Source organism: Moschus berezovskii, chromosome 2 (genome assembly GCF_049115385.1).
Source record: "Moschus berezovskii isolate FMDL1 chromosome 2, NW_MosBer_1.0, whole genome shotgun sequence".
In the NCBI taxonomy this organism is placed as follows: domain Eukaryota; kingdom Metazoa; phylum Chordata; class Mammalia; order Artiodactyla; family Moschidae; genus Moschus; species Moschus berezovskii.
Window position 1 is genome coordinate 45,124,290 of NC_142461.1, and position 17,656 is coordinate 45,141,945.

A 17,656-nucleotide genomic window follows, 5' to 3' on the forward strand; every position below is an offset into this window, starting at 1 on the left:
TAAAAACATTAATCCAATAAATAAAATTATGAAAAGTCCTTTTTCCCCCCTTTAAGGTGATTTACCGTAACTATGAAAAGGAGTTAATATTATTTTTCTTTTTTATGAATATTTGGAAAATATTACTGTGCAAAATAATTTATCTTCAAGAATATTAATTTTAGAAATCAAACCAAGGCTAAGATAATGAAAATAATGGCACAGAAAGTGTAAGACAAAAGTTAAAAGCAGAAGGCCACCCATTAAAATGATCACTATACTGATTCAATGAATATAAGTGTGCACCAAGTGCAATATATGGTGCATCAAGAAATTCCGGTACACAAAAATGCAAATTCACGTGATGAAGTATTAATAGGTGTTTATTTTATACAATGATGCTTGGTTTCTAAAAGGATTCAATACAGATTTTCTAAATGATCGTTTTCTTCAACAAAGTTAAATGCATACAATTTTAATATCTCTTTGAGACAGTGATCCAAGCTTCCTCTTTGGATGAAGTCACCAGTTCATACTTAGTTTCAATAACTTGTCCCTTCACAGAAAGGAGGTGCAGTCTCCTCAGCAGAACACTCAAAAGCACTGTGGCCACCATATAGGCAAACCTAGTCAGGAAGAGAATGACATGGTTACCAAAGATTAACGATTATTTATACAATTTAACTTTTAAACTTAATTTATACAATTTATACAGATTGTTCATTCTCATCAACAGTCATCTCAATCTTATCAAAATTTTAAGTACAAAGCCTGACATCTTTCCTTTCATTTTATCATCTCACCTCAACTCTGGGCATTCCCGTGTGCCTGAAAATCCAAGCAAGGAGAAAGTTTTCATTACAGATTCATCATCAAAACGCTCTGGATCAAACCTAAAAGAAGAATTGGGGCCAGTCAAACAGAGCTCCACTGGCATGGCATGTATTTACATTATAAGAACACAGGTATGTAATAAAGTTTATTTGTGGATCACAATAAACTGTGGAACATTCTGAAAGAGATGGGAATCCCAGACCACCTGACCTGCCTCTTGAGAAACCTGTATGCAGGTCAGGAAGCAACAGTTAGAACCGGTCATGGAACAACAGACTGGTTCCAAATAGGAAAAGGAGTGCGTCAAGGTTGTATATTGTCACCTTGCTTATTTAACTTATATGCAGAGTGCATCATGAGGAACGCTGGGCTGGAAGAAGCACAAGCTGGAATCAAGATTGCTGGGAGAAATATCAATAACCTCAGATATGCAGATGACACTACCCTTATGGCAGAAAGTGAAGAGGAACTCAAAAGCCTCTTGATGAAAGTGAAAGAGGAGAGTGAAAAGGTTGGCTTGAAGCTCAACATTCAGAAAACAAAGATCATGGCATCTGGTCCCATCACTTCATGGGAAATAGATGGAAAAACAGTGGAAACAGTGTCAGACTTTGTTTTTTTGGGCTCCAAAATCACTGCAGATGCTGATTGCAGCCATGAAATTAAAAGACGCTTGCTCCTTGGAAGGAAAGTTATGACCAACCTTGATAGTATATTAAAAAGCAGAGACATTACTTTGCCAACCAAGGTCCGTCTAGTCAAGGCAATGGTTTTTCCCGTGGTCATGTATGGATGTGAGAGTTGGACTGTGAAGAAAGCTGATCGCCGAAGAATCGATGCTTTTGAACTGTGGTGTTGGAGAAGACTCTTGAGAGTCCCTTATACTGCAAGGAGATCCAACCAGTCCATTCTAAAGGAGATCAATCCTGGATGTTCATTGGAGGGACTGATGCTAAAGCTGAAACTCCAATACTTTGGCCACCTCATGAGACGAGTTGACTCACTGGAAAAGACTCTGATGCTGGGAAAGGTTGGGGGCGGGAGGAGAAGGGGATGACGGAGAATGAGATGGCTGGATGGCATCACCGACTCTGTGGACATGAGTTTGAGTGTACTCCGGGAGTTGGTGATGGACAGGGAGGCCTGGCGTGCTGTGATTCATGGGGTCGCGGAGAGTCGGACACGACTGAGCGACTGAACTGAACTGAACTGATTATATTTTTGCTGACATATTGTTGAGCTATTATTGTTATTTTTTAAAATTTATTTATTTTAATTGGAGGCTAATTACTTTACATTATTGTATTGGTTTTGCCATACATTGACATGAATCTGCCCCGGGTGGACATGTATTCCCCATCTTGAACCCCCATCCCACCTCCCTCCCCATCCCATCCCTCTGTTTCATCCCAGTACACCAGCCCCGAGCATCCTGTATCATGCATCGAACCTGGACTGGTGATTCGTTTCATATATTGTAATAAAGTTTAAAAACTACTAAAGATAGAAACTGCTGTCACATTATATTTCATTTTGACCTTTTATGTTCTAAAACTACTGAACATATGTCTCTTTTTGCTTACTTTATTATTTCTAAACAATAGGCACAAAATACATTTCTCTAGAACCATAAAGGAATACAAGCATAACAGGCACTTATATCACTTATGAGATTTAAGGATAAATCACACAAAATCACATAGTGAGTATTTACATTGAGTATTCAAAATATGTTACATGAGACCATCAAAACAATATGCAAAGCATTTTATATTGCCTTTTCAATTAAATTTCATTTCTTAAAATTGAAGTCACCAGACTTAAAATTATACACATCAAAATCATATTACATGAGACCCAGACTTATTAATAAGTGAAGGAAATGTTGGTAAATCATTTGCCTGCAATGCTAGAGACCCAGGTTCAATTCCTGGGTGTGGAAGATCCTGTGGTGAAGGAAACGGCAACTCACTCCAGTATTCTTGCCTGGAGAATTCCACGGACAGAGGAGCCTGGCAGGCTACAGTCCACAAGATCGCAACAGTTGGACACGACTTAAGTGACTAAACTATCATCACCAAGGATTTTTTACTGTACAGAAAAAAAGTTTTACTCTGTAAAGAATCATGGGGAAATGGATATATTAAAACAAAATAATCAACCCACCAAGGAGCATAAAAATTCGCCTCAAAAACAAATGTTTTTAAAAGATCTAAACTCTACTATGAGGAAAAAAAAAAGAATTCTGCTTTCCTAGTCTTTTTAAAGAGTGTAAATTATCTTTTACTTTTAGGATATACTCTATTTACATTAGAATCTATAGAAAAATTATATCAAATATAATCAACTTTTTCCTTTTGTAAACTAACTTGAAAATTGGGACCCTAAGTGTTTACTTGAAGATATCTATGTTTCCAGGTTAAAAGAGAATGAAACTAGATTTTTCTAACTTAAAAAAATTTTTTAATTTTATATTGGAATATAGTTGGTTTACAATGTTGCATTTATTTCAAGTGAACAGCAAAATGATTCAGTTATACATACACACAGATCTATTCTTTTTTCCGGTTTCTTTCCCATATAGGTTATTACAGAATATTGAGTAGAGTCCCCCATGCTATATAGATGGTCCTTGTTGATTATCTATTTTATATATAGTAGTGTGTATATGTTAATTCAAATCTCCTAATTTACCCCTCACTCCCACTTTTCCCCTTTGGTAACTGAAAGTTTTGTAAGTCCCTGAGTCTGTCTCTGTTTTGTAAATAAGTTCATCTGCATCACTCTTTTAGAGTCCACATATAAGTGATATTATGTGATACTTGTCTTTCTGTATCTAACTTACTTCACTTAGTATGATAATCTCTAGGTCCATCCATGTTGCTACTGCTGCTGCTGCTAAGTCACTTCAGTCGTGTCCGAATCTGTGTGACCCCATAGACAGAAGCCCACCAGGCTCCCCCTTCCTTGGGATTCTCCATGTTTCATTCTCTTTTATGGCTGAGTAATATTCCATTGCAGGTTTCCCTGGTGGATCAGTAGTAAAGAACCCACCTGCCAATGCAGGAGACACAAGTTCAATCCCTGGGTCGGGAAGATTCAGAAGAGCCTAGTGGGCTACAGTTCATGGGTTGCAAAAGAGTAAGATGTGACTTCACGACTAAACAACAACATATTTCATTGCATATATGCATCACAGTTTCTTTAACCATTTCTCTATTGAGGAACACAGGTTGATGCCATGACTTGACTATTGTAAATAGTGTTCCAAAGAACATTGGAGTCCATGTATCTTTTTGAATTATGGTCTTCCCCAGATGTATGCCCAGGAGTGGAATTGATGGATCATATGGTAGCTTGATTTTTAGAGTCTTAAGAAACCTCCATATTATTTTCCATAGTGGCTGTAGCAATTTACATTCCCATCAACTGTATAGGAGGGTTCTTTTTTCTCTACACTCTCTCTAGCATTTACTGCTTGTAGATTTTTTAATGATGACCATTCTGACCAGTGTGAGGTGATACCTCACTGTAGTTTTGATCTGCATTTCTCTAATAATTGGTAATGCTGAGCATCTTTCATGTGTTTTAAGCCATATTCACTAACAACTAAAGATGAGAAAGAGAAATTAAGGAAACAATCTCACTTACCATCACATCAAAAAGAATAAAATACCTAGGAATAAACCTACCTAAGGAGGTGAAATAGATGGGGAAACAGTGGAAACAGTGTTTATTTTTTTGGGCTCCAAAATCACTGCAGATGCTGATTGCAGCCATTAAATTAAAAGACGCTTACTCCTTAGAAGGAAAGTTATGACCAACCTAGACAGCATATTAAAAAGCAGAGACATTACTTTGCCAACAAAGGTCCGTCTAGTCAAGGCTATGGTTTTTCCCGTGGTCATGTATGGATGTGAGAGTTGGACTGTGAAGAAAGATGATCGCCGAAGAATTGATGCTTTTGAACTGTGGTGCTGGAGAAGACTCTTGAGAGTCCCTTGGACTGCAAGGAGATCCAACCGGTCCATTCTAAAGGAGATCAATCCTGGGTGTTCATTGGAAGGACTGATGCTAAAACTGAAACTCCAATACTTTGGCCACCTCATGCGATGAGCTGACTCACTGGAAAAGACTCTGATGCTGGGAGTGACTGGGGGCGGAAGGAGACGGGGACGACAGAGAATGAGATGGCTGGATGACATCACCAACTCGATGGACATGAGTTGTAGTGAACTCCGGGAGTTAGTGATGGACAGGGAGGCCTGGCGTGCTGTGATTCATGGGGTCGCAAAGAGTCGGACACGACTGAGCGACTGAACTGAACTGAAGGAGGTGAAAAACCGATACTCCAAAAACTATAAGACACTGATGAAAGAAATCGAAGATGACACAGATGGAATGATATACAATATTCTTGGATTGAAAGAATAAATATCAAAATGACTGTATTATACAAGGTAATCTACAGATTCAACACAATCCCTATCAAATTATCAATGGCATTTCTTGCTGATCTAAAACAAAAAAACTTAAAATTTGTATGGAAACACAAAAGACCCCAAATGACCAAAGCAATATAGAGAAAGAAAAACAGAGCTGGAGGAATCAGGCTCCCTGACTTCAATCTGTACTATAAAGCTACAGTGATCAAAAGAGTATGATTTTGGCCTGAAGACAGAGATCAATGGGAAGCCTAGAAATAAACCCACACACCTATGGTCAACTAATCTACAATAAAGGAGGCAAGACTATACAGTGGAGAACAGACAATAACAATAAGTGGTGTCCAAAAACTGGACAGCTACAGTTAAAAAATGAAATTAGAACCTTCTCTAACACCATACACATAAATAAACTGATGATGGATTAAAAATATAAATGTAAGACCGGATACCATAAAACTCTTACAGGAGAACACAGGCAGACGAACACTCCTTGACATAAACCACAACAATATCATTTTGCATTCACCTCCTAAAGTAATGAAAATAAAAGTAAAATCTAACAAATAGGAGCTGGTTAAACCTAAAAACTTTTTTGCACAGCGAAAAGAAAACCATAAACAAAGTGAAAAGACAACGCACAGAATGGGACGAAATATTAGCAAATGATGTGACTGATAAGGGATTCATCTCCAAAACACACAAACAGCTCATGCAGCTCAAGATCAAAAAAACAAACAACACAATCAAAACATGGGCAGAAGATCCAAAAAGACATTTCTCCAAAAAAGACACACAGACAGCCAACTATTTGTTAAATATCTCACAATTTTAAGGATTAATAAATGAAAATAAATAGGTAACCTAATCTCAAGTACTGAGGTTTTTTTAAAAACTTCTATAACACTTATTTTGTTTATTTTCAGGGTAAGAGGTAATTCCAATTTTATTTTTCATCATTATTTAACTCAATTTACAACACAAGATTATAAAATATGTAGCAAATGACAGTGTTATCCAAATACTAGGTTTTCAGAATTTTGAAAATACACTAAATTATTTAGGTATGCAGTCAAACTCCTTCCAGAGAAGGTCTGGGAGATAGGCATTTTGCTGGCTATGCATTGAAATGTAGGGGCTAACTACAGCCAGTACCTCCATGCCCATTAACATATGCTTCTTTGTTTGCTATGATCCTGTGGGACTTATGAATGGAAGACGTGCCAGTTAACAGAGCAGGGAAATTTGGGGCATATCCCTCCCTCGATGGCAGTCATAAAAGTTGGGACACTCGATGTGTGTGAAAGGGAGATGCTGGCAACTTGGTTTTATGGTTGGAGTGAACTAGAAGAAGGTTGGGGGTATGTCCACTGACTCCCATAGGCTCTGGAGAGGATCACAGCAAGTATTTATAAATGCATGCTCATTAAGAAGTTGGATCTTCAGGCTGCAGCTTGTAAGCAATCAACCCCCTTCCAGGGAAAGACTGGGAGATAGGCTTTTTTGCCTGTTCCCTCTATGCTGAGCCCTGTGGAGACAGCCATGGTGAATGCTTGTGCTCCCAACATGCTCCCATTAAGAACTGCTTCTTGGCTACAGTCCTGTGCGATTCAGGGACGCAAGCTCAGATGGCTTTTGAAGTAGATGTTTTGGAAGCCCATCCCTCAGGTGGGAACATTTAAAACTGGGGCACAAAATGTGTGGTTCAAAGCCTTTAATCTTCAGGGAGAAGCTGAGAATTGGATGTTCTCTCCTGATTGTATGGCACTGTGCTGGGGGTGGAGTTTATGGCAAGAATGTGTCTTAGTCTTTCCTACCTGTTTCAATGCAGGTATTTTCTCATTTACCTAATGTAGAGGAGTCACTCAGCTAGTTTCTGGATTTTTCTCAGAGGGAATTGCTCTACATTCAGAGCATCTGTCGGAGAAGGCAACGGCACCCCACTCCAATACTCTTGCCTGGAAAATCCCATGGACGAAGGAGCCTGGTAGGTTGCAGTCCATGGGGTCGCTAAGAGTCAGACATGACTGAGTGACTTTACTTTCACGCATTGGAGAAGGAAATGGCAACCCACTCCAGTGTTCTTGCCTGGAGAATCCCAGGGGTGGCGGAGCCTGGTGGGCTGCCGTCTATGGGGTTGCACAGAGATGGACACGACTGAAGCAACTTAGCAGCAGCAGCAGCAGAGCATCTGTGTGAGGAAGGAAATTCACAAGTCTGCTATATCACCATCTTGGTCTCAGTCCATACTAAGGATTTTAATGTTTGCCTTAGTTCTTTTTAGTTGAGAATTCTATTTCAGTATTTTTTTTTTTAAGTTGATAATATTTCATTACTTGGTTTAGAGTTCAGTTCAGTTCAGTCGCTCAGTCGTGTCTGACTCTTTGCAACCCCATGAACCACAGCATGCCAGGCCTCCCTGGCCATCACCAACTCCCGGAGTCCACCCAAACCCATGTCCATTGAGTTGGTGATGCATTTACATTATTATCAATTTAAATCACAGAATTTAAGTCAGAGTTTCTTCCTCTGAGACACTGCCAATACAATAAAAGCAACAATGCATTTATTTCTATAAATAAATCATGTCTAGACAGTTTTCTATAAGGAGAATAAGGTAATGTCAGTTACTCAAAAAGAAAACTTATAAAAACCACAATGAAATATTACCACATACCCATTAGAACTAAAATAAAAAATAGAAACAATAGTTAATGCTATTGAGGCTACAGAGAAGCTAAATCTCTCAAACACTGCTGCTGAGAATCTATAAAAAATAGTCTGGCAGTTTCTTGTGAAATTAAGTATGCACTAACTGTATGACCAATCATACTCTGGCACTTTTCCTAAGAAATGAAACTCCATGTTCACACAAAACCTTGTACACAAATGTTCGTAAGAGCTTTATTCGTATAAGCAAAATATTAGAAACAAGGCAAATGTCCTTTAGTGGGTCAAAGGGTGGAAGCTGAACAAACTCTGCACCTGAAGACTACTACTCAGCCATAAAAAATATGCAACACCTTTTGTTGATCTTAAGAGCATTAAATTTAGTGAAAAAAGTCAACCTCTCCATCTTCCTCTGTGTGGTAATTATATTTAAACTGTAATTCATCAATCGTCTCTACAGGGTCTACCTCGGTCCTATGTACATTTTGGTTAGTGTGACACAGTCTCTCAAGGATCATCTCAAGGCACTGACACAAATTAATCTCTGGAGTTTCCACAAGGGATGGATGATGAGGTATCCAACTGAAGAAAGCTTTTCCATGGCATACAATATTACTAATAACATTTCCTGAATTTGACCGCATTTGACCCTAAAAATGATTTCTACATTTTAGCACATGTTTCTTTCAGTATCTTCAATCTCTGACCCTGATTCTCTGAGTGTTTTGAGGATAGGAATAGTGTCAAAAGTTCTAGCAAAGTTCTTATGCTTTTTGTATTACATATAAAAGTTTATCAAAAATTTGGCATTTTTCCACATGAAAATTTTTTTAAGATTTTAAAATGTGAAATTTTAATATTTTATAAGTTATAAAATTTTTATTTTACAAATGTGTATCTAATTCTGCTATGAAAGCCCCTTGGAATATTAAATTTACTTAATTTTTTAGCAGATTTTGAAGTATTGTTATTTAATTTGTTAATAGATTTCCCTTTAATATCACTGTAACATGAAAAACTAAAATTACTGAATGCTTAAATGTCCCAGGCTTATACTCTGGAAGTAGGTTTTTCTTTTACTTCAACCATGCCATCAACTCTGCCCCCTGCCTGTCACATAGCTGTCTTAGCCCTCATCAACTCAACATATAACCTTCTTTCAAGCCAGTAGATCTTAACCTACTTCTTTAAGGCAGATTTTACCAGATGCCTACTGAGGAGGCAAACTGTATCAGCTTTGTTCTTCACCTTTCCCCTCCCTTGCTGTTCTCACACACAATATACACACAATACCTATTTTCTGAAATCGACCAAAGAGCTTAATAACTGAGACCAACAGAATGAAAACAAAGAAACTGCATCGGCAATACCCATTTACCAGTAACAGAACTCCAAAATACCACTGAAATCAAAGGATAATTGTAGAGATTAAGTAATTAAATAGATCTTGGGACAGAAGTGGTAATAGGAGAAATAATGAGTAGAAGACAGCAGATTCATGAAAGAGAAAGTAGTGAGCAGAAGACATACAGGGAAGGTGGTGACTTTCCGCTTTTATAGCACTGTTACATACTGAATTTCTCCTCAAAACTTAGAAAGAGAACACAAAACATGCAAACACATAAAAATTAAGACAATGACAGAAATTTCCTACTTGAATGGAGATGACCAAGTACTGGGATCCTGAAGCACGACTCCAAGGGCATACAGGACAAGGGTCTGCAAAAAAAAAAGATACTCTGGTTATGAAAGGTCTAACAGAGACAAAATGACTCCCAGAAAGCCAGCTTATAAAAATATTCCACAACAGTAGAAAACACAGGCCATTAGTTTGGTGATCTCATGGTGAGAAGGTATCCCTTAAGCATGTAACAAAATACTGAAGTCATAAAGGAATAACAGACTTCACTATGTGAAAATTTAAAACCAGCATCCAATAAAAACAAAACACACCATAAAATTAGTAAAAGATAAATGACAGAAAAAAAAGATTAGCCATATAACTGACAGAATTAATGTATATAATCTACAAAAAGACATATAAACTCACTAGAAAGAAAATAATTCACAAAAGAAATACAAACTGTGAGTATATGTATGAAAAGCTGTTCAATCGCTCCAATTATCAGGGGAAGCAAATTAAAATTATAAGATAATTTTTCATATATGATTCACATAATATATAGAAGATTCATAAATCCAGAGGTGGTAAAGAATATGGAGAGGAAAAGCATTCTCATACACTGTTGCTCAAAATATAAATTGCCTTTTAGAGGCAATTTGTAGTAATGAAAAATATTAATGTCACTCTAAATTTTCATCAATGAGGACTACGTAAATTATTGTCCATTCATACAATGCAGTACTATACATCCATTAAAAATAATGAATTGGATCCACAGTAAGTACCAGTTGTATTAATGGCCTCAATAAAAGAAAAAAATTAAAAACAACATATAAAGAGTATATTTCCACATATAAATTAGGTTTTTAAAATACATACATATATATGTATATATACATAGAGTAATACATATACACAGGAAAAAACCTACAAAATATACACTAAATGATTCACAGCAGTACCTAGGGAGAAAGGAGTCTTTATTTTATGTTGTTTGAACCTTAAAACAAGCATATATTATTTTGTAATTTAAAACAACTGTCTTTTATTTAACAATAGGCAGCATTTATTGGATACTTTAAACAATAAAACTTAAAAATAAACACTAAAAGAGTTGAAAAGAATAACTGAATGGGTTAAGCATACCAAATGTTTCCTACCTCCCTAGGAATAATAAATTTGTCAATCTTTCCTTCAATATCTTGAAGCCGGGCAGAAACTGGGGTCAGTTTGGCAGTCCGAACAGTTTCACAAAGCACTTGCCGACAATACCTGTTTTAAAAAAAATTTTTTGAAGATCCTTATTTTGGGAGAATCAATTTGAAATGTATATACATTTTAAAGTGTCATTCAACAATTTTAATAACCTTCTTAACTTGAAACAGTCATCATAATTCTTATTTGCTTAAAATACAGTGTATACTAGAAGCATATAAAGTTTAGGTTTAGGTGAGTAAGAATTTAAACAAATAAAAACCACTTTAAAAGTACCAGAAGAAAACTCAAATCAATATTTTTAAAATTTGTGTGTAGAAGCATCCTTTATTTTTAATAAAGGATCTAATAAAAATTTTAACAAGACTTTTCTACTTCAAAATTAAAAAAAATATTGAAACGATGGATATCATAAAAACATGACTACTATGGAAAAATTTCTACATACTTGAACTCATCATTATGTAAAATTAAAAGCCAAGTAGAAAAATTATTTACTGTAAATATATCCTTAATGCATCAAAGCTCTTTAAAAATCCCAAATTAAAATGATCAAATATCCCAACAGGAATATGGACAGAAAATATAAAAACAATCCACAAAAAAAGAAAAAATATTGCAAAACTCATGGAAACATAAATGATACTCAACTACTCAACCTCATTAACAATGGAAAGACTGCCAATCAAAGCAAATTTTTTAACCTGCCAGATTAGCAAATATGAACAAGAATACTGTCATAGACAATGCTAATAAAAAATAGGGAAACAGACATTCATATTCACTTGAGGGAAGTATAAATTGGTACAACCTTACTGAAGGATGCTGTGCTGTGCTTAGTAGCTCAGTCATGTCTGACTCTTTGCGACCCCATGGACTAGCCCTCCAGGCTTCTCTGTCCATGGGGATTCTCCAGGCAGGAATACTGGAGTGGGTTGCCATGCCCTCCTCCAGGAGATCTTCCCAACCCAGTGATTGAACCCAGGTCTCCCGCATTGCAGGCAGATTCTTTATCATCTGAGCCACCAGAGAAGCTCTGATAAAGGATAACTTGGCAATATATATGAAAATATAAAGTTTGCATTACAATGAGAAGAATAAAAGCTAAAATATATTGAAACCTTGCTATGCACCAGTTCTGTTAAATAGTTTCTATGCAGTATTTCACTTAATCCTTATAAGAAACTCATGGGTATTATTGTTTTTTAATTTTACAGATTTTAAAAATGAGGCAATTGTTTAAGATCACAAAGCAGGATGAAACAGGGCACTCAAAGCTGGGGCACTGGGACAACCCAGAGGGATGGGATTGGGGAGGGAGGTGGAGGGGGGTTTGGGATGTACACCCGTGGCTGATTCATGTCAACGGATGGCAAAAACCACCACAATATTGTAAAGTACTTAGCCTCCCAATTAAAATTAATTAAATTTTTAAAAAAGGATCACACAGCAGGTAAGTGGTATTGACAGGATTCAAACCCAAGTCTGTTACCCCACAGCCCCTAACCGTAAACACTACACTACTGCCTACATTCTTAAATAATTATCTCATTTCTCGGACCTTATTAATAGAAAGATTTGAAAATATTTGCAAAGATATAAGCATAGGAATATTGATTTTTTATAATTTCTAAAAACATCAAAAAAAAAAAAAAGGAAACATCCTTTCCTCTTTGAACAAATATATTTTAGGTACCTACCACATTAGAAGCACTGCATCAGATACGAAGCTACAACAGTCAACAAGACAAAACCCTCAAAGAATTTCAAAGCCTAGTTGGCAGGGGAAAGGAAAGAGGAAGGAACATCAAGGATGAACAATTAAAAAGGCACAGTAACTGTTATGATAAAGGAAGTTCAGGGTGTTGGGGAACACATGGCAGGAGCACCCAACTGGAGAAAGGACTTTGCAGATGAATAAACACTTAGCCTGAGACCTAAAGAAAAAACTGGACTCAGCTAGAGGACAGAGGAAGAGAGAATGTAGCCAAAAGTCAGAAGATTAAAAATAGTGCTTCATGGAAAAGGAAATGGCAACCCACTTCAGTATTCTTGCCTAGAGAATCCCAGGGACAGAGGAGCCTGGTGGGCTGCCGTCTGTGGGGTCGCACAGAGTCGGATACGACTGATATGACTTAGCAGCATCAGTAGCACCTTTCAAACAAGAATCTAAATTTGTACCAGATTTAATTTCTTAAAAATATTGAACTAAATAAAAATTTAACTTGAAGGTGGCTTAGAGAGTGGGAAACCAAAGAGCTAGGAAAGGGAGCAAGAAATCGTAACCCGACAGCCATAGACAAATGGTGAAAGCTGAGAAGTTCATTTATTCACAGTAAAGATGCAGGAATTTTAGGCAACACACTGAAATAAAATGAAGACACCTGAAAAGTAAAAATAAATAAATAAATAAAAATAATGCTTTACATTTGAAGAAACAAAAGAATTTCAGTAAAGCTGAAATGCCTAATAAGCCAAGTTAGTGGGTATAAATTTTATCTTAAGGGAACCAGAAGTCATTGAAGGATTTTAAACAGGGGAGTATGATCAGATAAAACTTCCCAGATACAGAAAGATGACTAGTATAGTGATTCTCAACCTTGACTACACATTAGAATCATCTGAGAAGCTTCTGAAACTTTCTGATGCCCAGAGACTGTTGGTTTGGGATTAGCCTCAGGTATACTTTGGCCACCTCATGCGACAAGTTGACTCACTGGAAAAGACTCTGATGCTGGGAGGGATTGGGGGTGGGAGGAGAAGGGGACGACAGAGAATGAGATGGCTGGATGGCATCACCAACTCAATGGACATGAGTTTGAGTGAACTCCGGGAGTTGGTGATGGACAGGGAGGCCTGGCGTGCTGTGATTCATGGGGTCGCAAAGAGTCGGACACAACTGAGCGACTGAACTGAACTGATGTATATTTTTAAAGCACCTGAAGAGATTAGTGTACAGACACTGGCTCCAAGAGCAATCTGGAGTAGCTCAGTTGGTAAAGAATTTGCCTGCAATGCAGGAGACCCCAGTTTGATCCCTGAATTGGAAGATCCACTGGAGAAGGGATAGGCTACCCACTCCAGTATTCTTGGGCTTCCCTCGTGGCTCAGCTGGTAAACAACCACCTACAATGCAGGAGACCTGTTGGGAAGATCCCCTGGAGAAGCAAAAGGCTACCCACTCCTACCTATTCTGGCCTAGAGAATTCCAATGACTGTAGAGTGCATGGGGTCACAAAGGGTTTCACGTTCATAGGAGGACGAAAGACACAAGGCTGTTGAAATGCCCCAGACAAGTTGGTGGTGCTCCTCATGGGTGGGGGTGGGGGACAATGGAAAGAACTAAAACTAAACTTCTAACTAAATGCTGTTTGGAAAATAAAATCAACAAAACTTACTCACTGACTAGATGTGGTGGAGTTACTACGTATAGAACACTATCTACAACACACTAAGAGAAAACATGGAATTTACAGAAGAGTTACATGTTTTGTATTTTAAAATATTTTTAATTTTTTTGTTTTAAATACATACATATATATCTATAGAAAAAGTCTGGAAAAATAATATAGATAGTTAACAATTGTTATCTCTCTTGTCCTCATTTACAAAGGACATTCACCTTCCATGTCATACACTTCTGCATAATAAAAACTTCAAAAAACAAGTATGTATTACTTTTAAAAAATTGTAATCAATAAAGCTTTCAACATTTTAAAGAATCCCTAACAAATGTCTCCTTGTGAAATCCTTGGTTTCGAGTTCTTTCTAATGGCTATATCTGTATCTTCTTTTCTACAGTTGAAAGATGCTCCAAAGTAAGGTTGCTTGCTACCTAGTCTCAGACCTCCAACCCCCTAAGAAGTCACAGTTGCTATTTTTAAGAATCTTTTACATTCAAGTATTACTTACACATTAAAAATGTTATCTATTTTACCTGTAAAGTTTGATGAATTTTAGTCATCGTATAGGATTGTGTGACTACAACCACAAGAAAGATATCTAACAGTTCCCTCTCCCTAGAAAACTTTCCTCATGCCTCTTTGCAGTTGATCCCCTCCCCATTTCTGGCCCCAGCCATCACTGCCCTACTTTCTATCACAATAGCTTTGCCTTTTCCAGAATGTCACCTAAATGAAACACACTGTAGACAGTTTTTGTGCTTGATTTTTTTCACTTAGCATAATGAGATTTATCCATGTTGTTTTGTGCATTGATTTTGTGTTGGTACTATTCCATTGTATGCGTATAACACAATTTATCTATTCAACAGCTGATGAATATTTGGACTACTTCCTGTTTTTTGCTATTATGAATAATATTGCGATAAATGTTTGCATACAGGTCACTGTGGGGACATGTTTTCATTTCTCTCGGGTAAATGCCGAGGAGAACTGCTGGGTCATACTGTACAATTTCATAAGATCCTGCCACATTGTTTTACAACAGAACAGTACCATTTTGCATTCCTACCATCAGTGTATGAATGTTCCACTTACTAGACATCACTGATGCTATTTTATATAGGCCCATGTAAAAGTTTCCCAAGACTACCTTATGATTTTAAAAAGCAAATTAAGTCATCTTTTAAAATCTATATGTAAATACTTTAAGTCCTGTAAAAATACATAGCTTCCCTACATATTAGCATTAGTTTTAAATAAGATAAACCAATTCAAATTTTAAAGATCTCCCCTCCCTTTCCTCAGGTTCTTACCTGAGCTCTTCGATTTTCTCTGAAGTGATAGGTCCCTTCCCCAAAACTTGGTCAATCTCTTCATACAGTTTTTTCTGAATTTCCTCATAGGTGGTTAAAAAACAGATTGCCCAGGTGCACACTAAGAGAAAATTTATATTAATAACAATTAAAGCAGCGAATTCATAGTTTGGGTGCTGAATAAAAAACAAACTTACTATTTTTCAGTATTTTCTTTTTTTTCCCCTGATACAGAAGATACATAAATGCAACCAGAAGATAAAACAAGATTGTTCATGAGATTTGTGCTTCATTCAACAGAACATAAACATTTACAGAATATTCTTAAAGAGAGACAGTGAAATCTAGAAAATTTCTTTCATAAAATTGGCAAGTAGTCAAAGGCACTTGATGTATTTTACCTTAAGCAAAACAATAATGATAATAAATAAACTTCATATCTGGGGAAGTGTTAAATGCTGGCGACTGTGATGGACTGTTTGGTTCACTCGACCATGTAAAATAAAATAGTTGACTTGTCAGTTTCCTCAGGAGCCCTAATGAAATGATTCACACAAATCAAAATAGCAGGAGACTTACCTATAAATCAGTGTTTCTAAGTTTTTACTTGTAATACACTGATTCAAGAACTGAAACTGATTACTTGCTTAGGACAGTGGTTCTCAAAAGTCTCCTGGGAGTCAGAGACTGTGTGATGACACAATCCTACCATCCACAGTTCCTGACTTAGTAGGTTTAGGGTGTGTCCAAGGTATCTATATTTCTAACAAATATCACAATTATTCTGATGAATGCCAATACTGGAGTTCACTGGCTTATGGCTTACTTTTTCTTAAAATGGCTTACAGATTATAACCACTGAGGAAATCAAAAGGTAATTAATTACATAATAAATATAAAAGTTATATTTCCCTTAGGGATCCACTGGGATTATAACTGTTCAAATGGAACCATCCAGACATACAGCATCTCTTTCCTAAGATTAAGCTTGACATAGCTCTATCTACAGCTCTACTTTTTCTACGTCAAGTACTTTTTCAACTGTGTTTAATAATTTCAATTTCTATTTATTATCTCTTTCCTGAGCTAAAGGGCTAGCTTAAATTGGCCTTAAAGTTAATTTTTTTAAATATTTGCCAAAGTCACATATTATCCAAATCCAATGTAAATACATAACTCACTTTCTGCACTTAATATTATTATCAGTAAAATCAATAGCTACCCAGTACTCAATTATTTTGATAATTTATTCACATCCAGAGTTCATACAAGGCATATGAGTAACTCACTTTAACTTTTTTCCTATATGTGTTTCTTTATTATGGCTTGTGAGTGAACTGTAGAACTTCTATTTCACAAACGATGTGAAAACTCATGCAGACAGTATATATGTACATGTATGCAATCTTACAATAATATGTAGCAATATATAACACTGAAAGATTTAGCACAAGGATTTGGATACAGTAGGCACTCTACACCCTGACTGACTACATTATCATTTAAAATTAATATAACTGTTTAATAACCTCAAACACTGTTTTTTTGTATAACTATTAAAAATAACCTCAAACACTTTTTTTTGAACAACTATTAAAAGACAGAGAGTATAGCTTTAAAATGTGATTTTAAGCCACTTAATTACAATGTTGAATCAAGACACCAATTTATAGTTGGAAACCTTGGAGGTCATTTTTATTTCAGAAGAGGAAAAAAATGTAGAGGTCAGTATCTTGCTTCAGGCTACTAAGTCGCAGAGGAGGGACTTTAATTAAGGTTTCCTGCTGGCTGTGCCTCTCAAAATTTCAGAGGTGCTTTAAAAAACAACCAATCAACATGCAAAAAAACAGCAATACTCAAATTTTCCCCCAAAACTACAAAAAAGATTAAAATATTAAGTCAACCTTGGAAATGATAAATTTTTGTAATATCCAGAGTACAACTGATTCAAATTTTCTAAGCATTTATTTATTATTATTTAATTATTTGGCTTCATTTTGTCTTAGCTGAAGCACGGGGGATCGAGTTCCTCGACTAGGGATCAAACCCAGGCCTCTTATATTGGGAGCATGAAGTCCAGTCATTGGACCACCAGGGAAGTCCCTGATTCAGATTATTTGAAGGTCTTCAGCAAAGATATATTTAAACAGTAATACATTTTTTAAACAAGTA

General features: G+C 36.4%; 1 protein-coding gene across 1 annotated transcript in view; it reads right to left on the reverse strand.

Annotated features, from left to right (window-relative positions):
- Positions 1 to 344: 344 nt before the first annotated feature.
- CYP20A1 (cytochrome P450 family 20 subfamily A member 1) overlaps positions 345 to 17,656 on the reverse strand; it is a 42,480-nt gene continuing 25,168 nt past the window's right edge. Inside the window, exons 9-13 of the mRNA XM_055398781.2 lie at positions 15,485 to 15,605; positions 10,713 to 10,824; positions 9,583 to 9,647; positions 783 to 872; positions 345 to 605 (exon numbers count right to left, since the gene is read on the reverse strand). Coding sequence (XP_055254756.2) covers positions 455 to 605; positions 783 to 872; positions 9,583 to 9,647; positions 10,713 to 10,824; positions 15,485 to 15,605 — 539 coding nt within the window. The 3' untranslated portion in view covers positions 345 to 454. The remainder of the gene's footprint in view (positions 606 to 782; positions 873 to 9,582; positions 9,648 to 10,712; positions 10,825 to 15,484; positions 15,606 to 17,656) is intronic.